This window comes from Sinocyclocheilus rhinocerous, unplaced genomic scaffold, assembly GCF_001515625.1.
Source record: "Sinocyclocheilus rhinocerous isolate Xijiao unplaced genomic scaffold, SAMN03320098_v1.1 scaffold419, whole genome shotgun sequence".
NCBI lineage: Eukaryota > Metazoa > Chordata > Actinopteri > Cypriniformes > Cyprinidae > Sinocyclocheilus > Sinocyclocheilus rhinocerous.
The window spans coordinates 1,066,452-1,079,910 of NW_015653519.1; the positions used below are offsets into that span (position 1 = coordinate 1,066,452).

General features: G+C 37.9%; 1 protein-coding gene across 1 annotated transcript in view; it reads right to left on the reverse strand.

Annotated features, from left to right (window-relative positions):
* Positions 1-13,238, reverse strand: part of LOC107716477 (glutamate receptor ionotropic, delta-1) — a 408,968-nt gene extending 395,730 nt beyond the window's left edge. Inside the window, 2 exon segments of the mRNA XM_074560098.1 lie at positions 9,948-10,103; positions 12,961-13,238. Of these exon segments, the coding sequence (XP_074416199.1) occupies positions 9,948-10,103; positions 12,961-13,039 (235 nt within the window). The 5' untranslated portion in view covers positions 13,040-13,238.
* Between the last annotated feature and the right edge of the window lie 221 nt (positions 13,239-13,459).

Here is a 13,459-nt window from a genome sequence, read left to right on the forward strand (position 1 = left end):
CATGTATATATATATATATATATATATATATATAAACACCTAACATAATTTAAACATCTTTGTTGCTCTCTAGGAAAGCTGTTCAAGGACCGATAACGATGTTGATCCAGGAACATGTCCTACTTGGCAAAATCACAGTAATTGTGAGTGATCCATGTGGAGAGCTTCTGACAGCGATTAAAAAATGTCTTAATCAGCCAGCTTTCAAACACAGTACTGAGCCAAGTAATGAAGGCAATATCTGCAAATGACAAACAAATTCAAATTATGTTTCTGCATGAATAATGCAGTTAGGCATGAAAACATTCTACTCACAGAAATTCGCAGGGTGCTGCCCAGGGTGGACAAGATTGTTGTTTTTACAGGAACACTGTGCAATTTGGCAGTCAAATGGCTAGCCTTGGTAACAAGGTAATTAACCTCATTTATTTGTGTTGAAAGTGCATTTAAGGTCTCATACTGGGCAATTTAATTCAAGGGCGAATCACAGAATCAGGGACTCTCACTAAAAAAGCCCAGCAGCCATCCAGTGTCATTCTCTCTATAGTCAGTGGAGGATTGATGCTCGGCCCACACAGCCCAGAATAAGGGTCCATATGTTAGTTTGTCTCAAGTGTGTGTGGGCTGTTGATGTGTGTGTGTGTGTGTGTGTGTGAATACACACTTCTACTTCATTTGTATGCATCCCACACTTTCATGCCGATGTCTGCACAACGGATGGTTTAAAACTGAGCAGTACAGGCCAAAAATATATGTGCGGGTCATTTCTCAAACCTCTAACATTAGCATCTCCTAATGGAGAGAAAGGTCCAAGGACTCGCCTTTCTCAGTGGCATCCAAATAACTCCATTACAACTCCACTGGGGCTGTGCAAGTCATCTCAGAAGCATGGGCAAGTACAGCAGGGAAGCCAACATGAATGTTTGGAGGACTTTGTCCTCTCTCTGTTAAGTATGATCATCCATGGCTAGACACATGATATCAACCCCTGCTATTAGTATGAGCTATCAACCACTATATGTGTTGAGCAATCGATCGAAATATACAAGTGTAACACCCGTAAGATGTTTCACAGAGATTGCAGAGGATGATATCATCTGAATTAATAATTCACAAAAACAAAGTCAATAACAGTATTAAAAAAAAGAGAGAAAAAAAAGAGCATCATATTTCACACATCAGGCTTTACAGTATGCTATAGGAGAATATGGAGCTCATATTCAAGGATGAAAAACACTTCAATTTTATTCAGAGACCCAAACTGAACATATATAATTTGGTGCAGTTGGTGATTTTTATATGGCCAAAAAGTAAGATGAAAGGGCCATCGTACCTGGGCTCACCACCACCCAATGGCTTTAGGAAGACAGTGAACGGTGGGCAATATGCATGTAAAGTGGTAAATATAGAAGGAATATGTCAAAGTAATTTATATGTGCCAAACTTCCTGCTACTAGGTGGTGGCGCTATGACTATAACTGGATATTGGCATGTAGATGTCTTCAGGCCAGCACGTTTATCAAACATATGAAGTTTGGGCCAGATTGAACATGGTATGTTTGAGTTAGTGCAAAGCATGACATATCCTGTTGCCAACAGGTGGCGCTATGATTATAACTGAATATTGGCCTTTGATGTCTTCAGGCCAGTACTCTTACCAAACATGTGAAGTTTGGTGCAGATTGGACATTGCATGTTTATGTTAGTGCAAAACAAGCCATTTCCTGTTGCCAGCAGGTGGCGCTATGATTATAATGGAATATTGGCCTTTAGATGTGTTCAGGCCAGGACTCTCTTATCGAACGTGTGAAGTTTGAAGCAGATCGGGCATTGTATGGCTGAGTTACAACAGCTTCGAACATCGAAATTTGTCAGGCTGCCATAGACACGCCCTTCCATGATCTCAAGATCTTTGCAATTTAAAGGGGTCATATGATGCTGCTAAAAAGAACATTATTTTGTGTATTTGGTGTAATGAAATGTGTTTATAAAGGCCTTTAGATTATACTGATTGAATATAATGTTGATGTCATCAAATCTGCATGAGGTGTTCGTTAGAGTGTAAAACATGTCACTTCCTGTTGCCAGCAGGTGGCGCTATGGCAATATCTGAATATGGTCATGGGCTCGCACCACCGGTGCTCAGGCCCTAAATAAACATTCTTCAAAACCTGATGTATAATTATCAGTTGCTTCAATCCAATAAGTGTTCATCTTGAAATTTTACTATCAACTAAAATGCCTTTTACTTGCTACAAAGTATAAACAAATCAGATGACAGAAGATTGTAGAAGAATGTATACAACAGGTTTCTTCAACAAAGTTTTTTGCATCCGATATGATACAGTCAGATTTACAGGATTAATATGGTGTATCTCTAATGTATTGTCTGTTTATAAGTCTCCATTTTGCCACAGTAATAACAGCATAATTAAAAATAGCATAATAATACATTTGAACATGTTTTATTCTCACTAACCTTTAGTAAATGAGGGCATATATGCCTTATTACATTTGATTAAATCTGTTCTCTGCATAATTGCTTGCTAAATATTACAATATAAAGGCTTACATAAAGAAACTAGGTAAGACGTCATGGCTTTAATAGTCACAGGAGCATATTGCGTGTTAGTTGTATTTGTGCTGGTAGCAGGAATTAAAGGGGCACCTCAGTCTCAGAATAACCATCATCAAGTGAATTTGTATAAAGAAAAAAAAAGATGGCCAAGAAAGAAGTCCAAGCTTGAGAAGCAATAAACTAGCCCTCTAATAATCATATGACATAAAAATAAAATAAAAATTGCAGTTTTGTAAGTGGCAGCTGCACATAAATGTGGGAGTCATTTCCTTAAAAACCATAGCAACTCTGAATTCATGGCTTCAAGCTAGAAACATGGTTGCCAACAGCTTAAACCATTTGATGTTGGCTGTTTGTGTTATAAGGGTTTCCCTTAGACCTTAAGGCTGGTGGGAGCAACTGTGGAAGAGAGAGACACTATTACAATTTGTGAATGATTAAAGACACGTACCTCTTTCCATATGACTTACTTTCACCGGACCAGACGAATAGAGATAGAGCTGTCTGGTCTGCTTTTAATTATGCCTTTAACACCTAGTTGGATAATTTGATTATGTACACAGTACATGGATTATTTCAACTGAATTGTCTGTAAGTCACTCCAGGAAGCAATCAAATGTGTGAAAGAATTACATTAAAAGAACAGTTCACCCCCCCAAAAATGAAAATTTGCAGAAAAAGTACTCAGCCTCAGGCCATCTGAGATGTAGATAAGTTTGTTTCTCCATCAGAACAGATTTGGAGAAATGTAGCATTGCATCACTTGCTCACCAATGGATCCTCTGCAGTGAATGGGTGCCGTCAGAATGAGAGTCCAAACAGCTGATAAAAACACCACAATAATCCACAAGTAATCCACACAGCTCCAGTCAATCAATTAACTCGTCAATTAGTCTTGTGAAAGTGAAAAGCTGCTTATTTGTAAGAAACAAAGCCATCATTAAGACATTCTTCTGGCCAAAATACAACTGCATAATCCATAATCCATCCATACTTCTTTCAGAAAAAGTCCATCCCCTGTTATCCTCTCACATCAAAATCCACTGGCAAATTTGTTCAGAACATTTTGGACTGTTTTCACTTGTAAACTGTGCTTGAGTTGTGCATTTTTCTATTTTGATTTAGATTAGATAACTTTTTCACTGGAAAAAAAAAGCAATATTATGGATATAGGAATTGTATTTGAAGCGGAAGCAATGGTTTAAAGTTAAAAAAAATCATAATGATAGATTTGAAAACATGCAGGTTTTTGCTTTATAAGACGTTAATTGATGGACTGGAGTTGTACTTGAATCAGCTGTTTGGACTCTCATTCTGACGGCACCTATTCATTGCAGAAGATCCATTGGTGAGCAAGTGATGTAACGCTAAATTTCTCCAAATGCATTCCTATGAAGAAACAAACTCATTTACACATTGGATAGCCTGAGGATGAGAATCTTTTCAGTAAAATTAAATTTTTGGTTAAACTATTCCTTTAAGCACTTAGCCACAACCATATTTAGATGCAGTTGTGACACAAATCAGAAGACATAAAGAAGATAATTCCACGCTATTGCTTTTCCAATAATAAAACAATTGGAGTGCTATTACACAGTTAACTAACAAAGAAAGAAAGACTATGAAAACAGCAGCTATGCTATAATAAATAAAAGGTCCCGCTGCATTTAGGGAGCTTGGAGAGGTTTGGGGCATTTTACACTCTTTTGTGAGAGCAGGCAGTTTAGGTAAAGCTCCGAATCTTTATTGACATCCCGACACCATGAAAAACCTTGTGGGATTCATCTAGTGGGTTTCATTACACCATCTCCATTTGTTTCTGTAGTAGGTTTTACACTTGGTGCTGAGTATAAAATGAGAGCCTGAGGATACAGCATGGAAGTATAACACATTTGTCAATTATAAAGAAACATGCGGCAAGTAATACTTCAGTAAACCTTCAAAAAGGGTTAAAGTATTAATCTAAGATCAACTTCAGGCAATAGAATCAGGCAATAGGCAGCAATATAATGAACAATTCACAGGAATTTTTGTATTATTGATGTGAAGCTCATAGTCATACCAGCAGATTATTCTCTAACAGGCTATTTGACTACATCACAATATTCTGTATTGTGCACACAGAAAGTAAAATCTTGAGGAGTGAAAAATTCAATGATGTTACTTTCTCGAGTTAAGAACTGAAATTGAATATCAGGAAAGCATGCCTGGATCATATTTCACCCCAAACGCCACATAAATTGTAATAGGTGTTAATATTAGGGCTGAAATGATTCCTCGAATACCTCGAGTAACTCGAATAAAAAAATCATTGTTTAGTATGAGGCTTCGTTTAGTCCATTTACTGTAACTACACACCGAACGCCGTGTTTCCCCACGGACCATTATTACTGACGCACAACCCGATAAACGCTGGACCAGACCATAGACTGTAAAAAAACAGGGACCAGCCTTTAAAAAAAAAAACCTGATGTATAATTATCAGTTGCTTCAATCCAATAAGTGTTCATCTTGAAATTTTACTATCAACTAAAATGCCTTTTACTTGCTACAAAGTATAAACAAATCAGATGACAGAAGATTGTAGAAGAATGTATACAACAGGTTTCTTCAACAAAGTTTTTTGCATCCGATATGATACAGTCAGATTTACAGGATTAATATGGTGTATCTCTAATGTATTGTCTGTTTATAAGTCTCCATTTTGCCACAGTAATAACAGCATAATTAAAAATAGCATAATAATACATTTGAACATGTTTTATTCTCACTAACCTTTAGTAAATGAGGGCATATATGCCTTATTACATTTGATTAAATCTGTTCTCTGCATAATTGCTTGCTAAATATTACAATATAAAGGCTTACATAAAGAAACTAGGTAAGACGTCATGGCTTTAATAGTCACAGGAGCATATTGCGTGTTAGTTGTATTTGTGCTGGTAGCAGGAATTAAAGGGGCACCTCAGTCTCAGAATAACCATCATCAAGTGAATTTGTATAAAGAAAAAAAAAGATGGCCAAGAAAGAAGTCCAAGCTTGAGAAGCAATAAACTAGCCCTCTAATAATCATATGACATAAAAATAAAATAAAAATTGCAGTTTTGTAAGTGGCAGCTGCACATAAATGTGGGAGTCATTTCCTTAAAAACCATAGCAACTCTGAATTCATGGCTTCAAGCTAGAAACATGGTTGCCAACAGCTTAAACCATTTGATGTTGGCTGTTTGTGTTATAAGGGTTTCCCTTAGACCTTAAGGCTGGTGGGAGCAACTGTGGAAGAGAGAGACACTATTACAATTTGTGAATGATTAAAGACACGTACCTCTTTCCATATGACTTACTTTCACCGGACCAGACGAATAGAGATAGAGCTGTCTGGTCTGCTTTTAATTATGCCTTTAACACCTAGTTGGATAATTTGATTATGTACACAGTACATGGATTATTTCAACTGAATTGTCTGTAAGTCACTCCAGGAAGCAATCAAATGTGTGAAAGAATTACATTAAAAGAACAGTTCACCCCCCCAAAAATGAAAATTTGCAGAAAAAGTACTCAGCCTCAGGCCATCTGAGATGTAGATAAGTTTGTTTCTCCATCAGAACAGATTTGGAGAAATGTAGCATTGCATCACTTGCTCACCAATGGATCCTCTGCAGTGAATGGGTGCCGTCAGAATGAGAGTCCAAACAGCTGATAAAAACATCACAATAATCCACAAGTAATCCACACAGCTCCAGTCAATCAATTAACTCGTCAATTAGTCTTGTGAAAGTGAAAAGCTGCTTATTTGTAAGAAACAAAGCCATCATTAAGACATTCTTCTGGCCAAAATACAACTCCATAATCCATAATCCATCCACACTTCTTTCAGAAAAAGTCCATCCCCTGTTATCCTCTCACATCAAAATCCACTGGCAAATTTGTTCAGAACATTTTGGACTGTTTTCACTTGTAAACTGTGCTTGAGTTGTGCATTTTTCTATTTTGATTTAGATTAGATAACTTTTTCACTGGAAAAAAAAAGCAATATTATGGATATAGGAATTGTATTTGAAGCGGAAGCAATGGTTTAAAGTAAAAAAAAATCATAATGATAGATTTGAAAACATGCAGGTTTTTGCTTTATAAGACGTTAATTGATGGACTGGAGTTGTACTTGAATCAGCTGTTTGGACTCTCATTCTGACGGCACCTATTCATTGCAGAAGATCCATTGGTGAGCAAGTGATGTAACGCTAAATTTCTCCAAATGCATTCCTATGAAGAAACAAACTCATTTACACATTGGATAGCCTGAGGATGAGAATCTTTTCAGTAAAATTTAATTTTTGGTTAAACTATTCCTTTAAGCACTTAGCCACAACCATATTTAGATGCAGTTGTGACACAAATCAGAAGACATAAAGAAGATAATTCCACGCTATTGCTTTTCCAATAATAAAACAATTGGAGTGCTATTACACAGTTAACTAACAAAGAAAGAAAGACTATGAAAACAGCAGCTATGCTATAATAAATAAAAGGTCCCGCTGCATTTAGGGAGCTTGGAGAGGTTTGGGGCATTTTACACACTTTTGTGAGAGCAGGCAGTTTAGGTAAAGCTCCGAATCTTTATTGACATCCCGACACCATGAAAAACCTTGTGGGATTCATCTAGTGGGTTTCATTACACCATCTCCATTTGTTTCTGTAGTAGGTTTTACACTTGGTGCTGAGTATAAAATGAGAGCCTGAGGATACAGCATGGAAGTATAACACATTTGTCAATTATAAAGAAACATGCGGCAAGTAATACTTCAGTAAACCTTCAAAAAGGGTTAAAGTATTAATCTAAGATCAACTTCAGGCAATAGAATCAGGCAATAGGCAGCAATATAATGAACAATTCACAGGAATTTTTGTATTATTGATGTGAAGCTCATAGTCATACCAGCAGATTATTCTCTAACAGGCTATTTGACTACATCACAATATTCTGTATTGTGCACACAGAAAGTAAAATCTTGAGGAGTGAAAATTCAATAATGTTACTTTCTTGAGTTAAAAACTAGTAAATTGGATCTCAGGAAAGCATGTCTGTATCATATGTCATCCCAAATGCTACAGAAATGGTAATATGTGTTACAGTGGTTATCATGGTAATATGTGTTGTATTGCCTTTAAGATGATTTATATGAGAACTTGTATTACAGTAACGTTTGAGAGTCTAATGAAGATCCTTAGAAATGCATATTACTAATCAAAACTGAAGTTTTGATATATTTACGGTAGGAAATTTACAAAATATCTTCATGGAACATAATCTTTACTTAATATCCTAATGATTTTTGGCATAAAAGAAAAATCGATAATTTTGACCCATACAATGTATTTTTGGCTATTGCTACAAATATACCCCATGTGGTCCAGGGTCACATATTTTGAAGAAAGTTTGTAACCAAACAGTTGCTTGTAGCTTTTGCCTTCCATAGTATGGAAAAAATACTATGGAAGTCAAGGGCTACCAGCAAATGTTTGATTACCAACATTCTTCAAAATATCATTTTTGTGTGTGTGTGTGTGTGTGTGTGTGTGTGTGTGTGTGTGTGTAACAGAAAAAATAAATAAATAAATAAAATTATTATTATTTTGAATATTTTGGGTGAACTATCCCTTTACCCCTTTTTGAATAGAAATGTATTTGCATTATTTACATTACATCAGCATTTATTTGAAAAATAATTATTTATTTGAGAATTTATTTATTTATTTGAAATCTTTTGCAACACACATTTGAACAATTGAATGTGTCCTTGCTGAATGAAAGCTTTAATTTCTTTCCAGTATTGCATATAAACGCATATAAACAATATTATATTTTGTATGTTATAGGAGTTTTTGCATTGTGGTGATATTTCTTTCTGCTAGTTTGGTGACCCAGACACATGCTTGACAGATTTCGTAAGAGTCACCCTTTAACACCACAGAATGAAAAAGTCACTCTGCTGCTTAATAAAAGGAACCCCAATGTTTTCCTCCAGCACATCCCAGCACACAATGTGGGCTACTGTTACCATTTTGAGATGGCAACTGTGACCACTAAAAAGAACTCCATTGGCTGTCTTGAATGGCCTGGAATCTATTCACAGAGCCAAAATCAACAGGGCATTCAGTCAAGAGAGCACAGTATCGCTGTGCTTAGGTACTTACTCACTGCCCTGCATTTCAACCACACCACCATGACAACACATTCATGCAGAAGATCACACATATCCGGATATTGCCAGATGATCGCAAAACCAGAGGTCCAGTGGCAAAAAATGTGGAGCATTTGAGTGGTAAATCCAAATAAATAAAGCTGAACATTCCCTGAACATTTCAAGCACCAGTGAGACGCTATGAAGGTTTATCTCTGGTGTGCGAAACAAATCAACATACAATGAGACAGTTTCATTCTAGATGTTAACACCAGCTATATTAAAAAGGGTTAAGTTCCCCTGTGCCATTTGCAACGTCATACGGCGTTATCAGAATAAGGATGTTCTCCATGTGTGCTCGTGTTATTCCTCAGGTTGACATGTGGGAAATAAAACACCTCACCAAACCAACCTGAAAGACACCTATTACACTGAAAGCAAAGAACTGTGGAAAACTGCACATAGACTTGACAAAACAGCGAGTACTTGATGATTGCGGACTAGTTGATAAAGGTCCAAGTAATAGCAGAGGAAGAAGAATGACAAATAAAACCTTAGCAAAGATCGCACTATACCAGTGTCAATAGCTCACTTAGATTGATCACAGTGATATATTTCCAAAACTAATCACAGAATATTGTGATGGAGGATATTTTCTAACGGAAATAATCATTGCCATCATCATCACCATCGTCTTCGTCGTCAATCCTGGCATCATTAACTGCCATTAGCCCATTCAGAAGAAGACATTCTCTTTTTCCTCGCTTTTCAAAATGATCTTTCGGAAAGCTCAAGCTTCAGAGCACTCATCCTCAACTGCAATTCTGTGGAAAATTGTTATTGAGTCCAGCCTGACTCAATACCTCCACCTAGCTCTTCTTTCACAGAAGACACTAGACTGTGGGGAAGCTTCAGGTGGAAGTCTTTGAAACCAAACGTCACCTTTCATGCTGGCATTAAACAAACACACATACATTTTCAAGACATATTGGCTTGCCGTAAGCATGCTCTGAACAAAAGCAGAAACCCTGGCGATGTGTGTCATTTCGACTCGGTGATGTCTTGTTGGAGGGTTACTCAAACTGCCAGACAACAATTTGCATGTACATTCTTTTAGCATTTACACACAGACGTCAGGGAATGATGCAGTTCGAGAGTGAAGAGACATAACACGATGATTCACTCACCTTCCTGGACTGCCTGAAAGGGGTTGTTGGGTTCGATATATTTTATGGAGTGGGTGATTTTCTCGCTCTGCAAAATGTCATCATTGAGGCTGAGGTCAGAGATCGCCAACTGAAACACCTCATCATCCCGTGCTGCGTTCTCCTCAAAAATGGCACCTGCGGGCATGTGTAGATAGTTATCTGGGTCTTAGTGAAGCGTACAAAGAAACAGAAGCAATTGCTAATTTGCATACAGAGGGCAACTGACTTGCTTGGCTCATCTTGCTCAAAGGGCTATTATTTTAGAAACATTTACATTTATCCATTTGGCAGATGCTTTTATCCAAAACCACTTAAAAGTGCAGTCAAGGTACTTATTATTATTATTATTATTATTATTTATTTTTATTTTTTTATCAGTGTGTATGTTCTCTCAGATTGAACACATGACCTTGACATTTCTATCGCTATGCTCTACCAGTTAAGGAAACCCATCCTACAGAGAGCTCAGGGCTAAAACAAGATTGTTGTTTGCTTCACTAGAAACAAATAAGATAAAAGTACCCCTGATATTTTACTCATCACCTTTTGTTTAATAAAATGATAAGCAATGAGAAATATTTTAATTTGAGAATAATGATGAACAAATAACAGAAGGGTCAAAAAAGTTGCATTTGTTTAATTTCAGGGCTCAACAATAAGGATTGGTGGTGAATTCTTCTGATTATGTCAGGTAATGTTACAACTGTCTAGCATAGTGAGTTTTTTTTTTTTTTTACCAAAAAATGGTAATATTTAAATTGACTTGTGTAATTTAAGTCAAAAGTTTTTTGTTTTGTTTTTTTGTGTCCAGTCTCTTGCAAGTGTTTACCACTTAGCCAATCTGGACCCCACTTTGTTGTAAATGTCTTTAACCATGTACTAACATCTAAATTAATAATTTGATCCAATACACTTATTGTGTACATACATGTTTTTATGTTGTAGTGATATTAAATATGAAAAATGCGTGCATGTAATTACGTCTGTTATTAATGTATTGCCTAGTAATTACATCTACATCTGTTTTGTAATACAACATGAACACAATAAGTATGCCAAAACAAAGGTAATTGCATACAGTAGTAGTTAAAGACAGCAAATATAAAGAGGGAATAAAAATCCTTACTGTTAAGCATTTACTTTCCAAGCAGGTGCTAATCAAAGCAACCTACAATAAAGTTGTGCAACAAGTTGCATGTAGATTAATTCATATTATGGCAGCTTAACATATTTAAGTTTAAGCATGATATCTAAAATCGGTTTTAGAGAGATTGAGAGGCCTCATTTATGTTTGGCCGAAATGTACCCATCTCTACTTGTGTTAGAGGACCCCAATAGGATGGGCAGGTAGACAGGTAGAATCTGGTTGATGTATCACTGCAGTGTTCATCTTATTTAGCAGAAATAGGGGTGTCGCATCTGTTCATTCCAGTTGCCAGTGAGAGTAGCCCTGATCCACACTGCCTGTACTAGCCTTCCAATTACCAGTTTTGGATGGCCATTGCCTCTGTAAATCACCACGCCACCCTGAAAATCACTTCATGTCACCCTCTCCATTCAATGGACGGCCCTATTTTTCTTTTGCCCTTCGGAGCCGAATTTGGTCAGGATCATAACGTGAGCGGATGTGACAAAGTGGAAGTATTGGGCACTGGAGAGGCTGGAATTTGTTATTTCACCTGCGCTGTGCACCTTTGAGTCCTGCCTATTACACAGCCACAGATACGCCCTCGTCTGCACTTAAAGGTAAGAGCCGGATGAAAACGTTGTAAGACCTCATTTTTAAAGGTGGTGATGGAAGTGGATTTTCTGACCTAGACGCATGCAACTGGTAGGTAAACTGAATTATCTGAGAACAACCTGTAGATGTATTCCTGTGTGCATAGGGATATAGCATCATTTCACTCTGCATATTGCATCCACCACAGTTCAGAACATGTCAAATGCATTCAATACATGTGATTTAAATGTGTGAATGCCTGATCTATCTAAAACTGCTTTCTTGAATCATCCCCAAGGTCTTAGTCAAATATACTGGGCAGCAAATTACCTAAGACATAGATTGCATAAAACAAGCCAAAATCTGATTTGTTAAAGCTAGTTGGGGTAAATATATGACAACCGACTCCACTTGGTCAGTTTTGGCCACACAAAACAATGTGTTTTTGATATAAAAGGTTATAAGAGGTAGTTTTGTTGAAGGCCAAATAGAATTTATAGACAAAACTACTTCAGAATCTCCAATGGCAAATATGGTGGCTTTTTTTCACAGATTCCAATAAATCTTCTTTCCAATGAGCCAACAGCTGATTCGATACGATAAATAAGTGTTTGGATCTGACTTCTTCATGACAACTGAATAGAGCTACGGCCGCCCTCCCCGGCAGCCCCTCTTCCTCCTCTTTGCTGCTGTTGGAGAGCCAAAATCTTTCTTTCCTCACATTTGGTGAGATAATCAGAATGCACAGGGTGTCCAGCACACGCAAAGGGGATTGGTTAAAATGACATTTACAGCCTGGGATAGCCAAGAATAAGCATTTGTCCTCTTGTCATTTATTTACTTCAGCATCCTTTATTAAAATTTCCCTCACGTTCCATACAAAGTTCAATCTTATAGATGGGAGAGGGAGAGCAACCCACACACATTGGCTTACTCTGCCTTATGACAGACGCCTCCTGTTTTTCCAACTTACCTGAAATCTGCGATTTACACAATTAAGCGTTCCTGCTAAGACTGGAATTAGATTAGTCTTGTCCATGCATCTGTCAGTGCAATGGATCTATCGGCAGTCTGAACAAGAGAGACGTTATCATCACTAGTGGTCTGCTCAATTGATATTCAGCCCGATGAGCAGGGCACATTTTCAATGCTTATTTACAATGGATATTTCACGCCGACCCCTACAACACACTTCTCTTAGAGTCCTCATTCTGGATGTCGCATTCATTATCATTTGCAACAAATAAAGGCTTTGAACAGTTCACTCCTTACCGATGTGAATGATGGAGTCGGCTCCCACCGAACTGCATTGCAATATCCCAAAAGAAAGGCATAATATCAACAATTCCATCTCCGCTTCTCTCCAAAGCCGCGCATCCACACGATCCTCAGATGTCTGCAAATTCCCAGTGAGTGAGAAAAGTACGTCAAAGGATCGCAAATGCACCTGTGATAAACCAAAAAGTGCGCCGGCGCTGAAAGAAAGCGCTAGTGCGAGGAACCCTGTGTGGGAATACGAGGGAAATCAGGGAGGAGAAAGGCAGGTCGCCTGTTGGAGGGTAACGGTCGCTTCAGGATCCGGCGCGTTCGCTCCGCAGGACTCGCTCTCGCGCGGCGCTCGCGGAGTCTGAGACACATCACAAACTCCAAACTGCGGAGGAGGGACACCCCCGCGCGCGCGCGCCCTCGCTGGATTGTTCGCTCGTTCCAGAGGGCGAGCGCGAGCGCGCGCGCGGAGAGATGGAATTCGGCGCCAAGCCGGAGAAGAGGA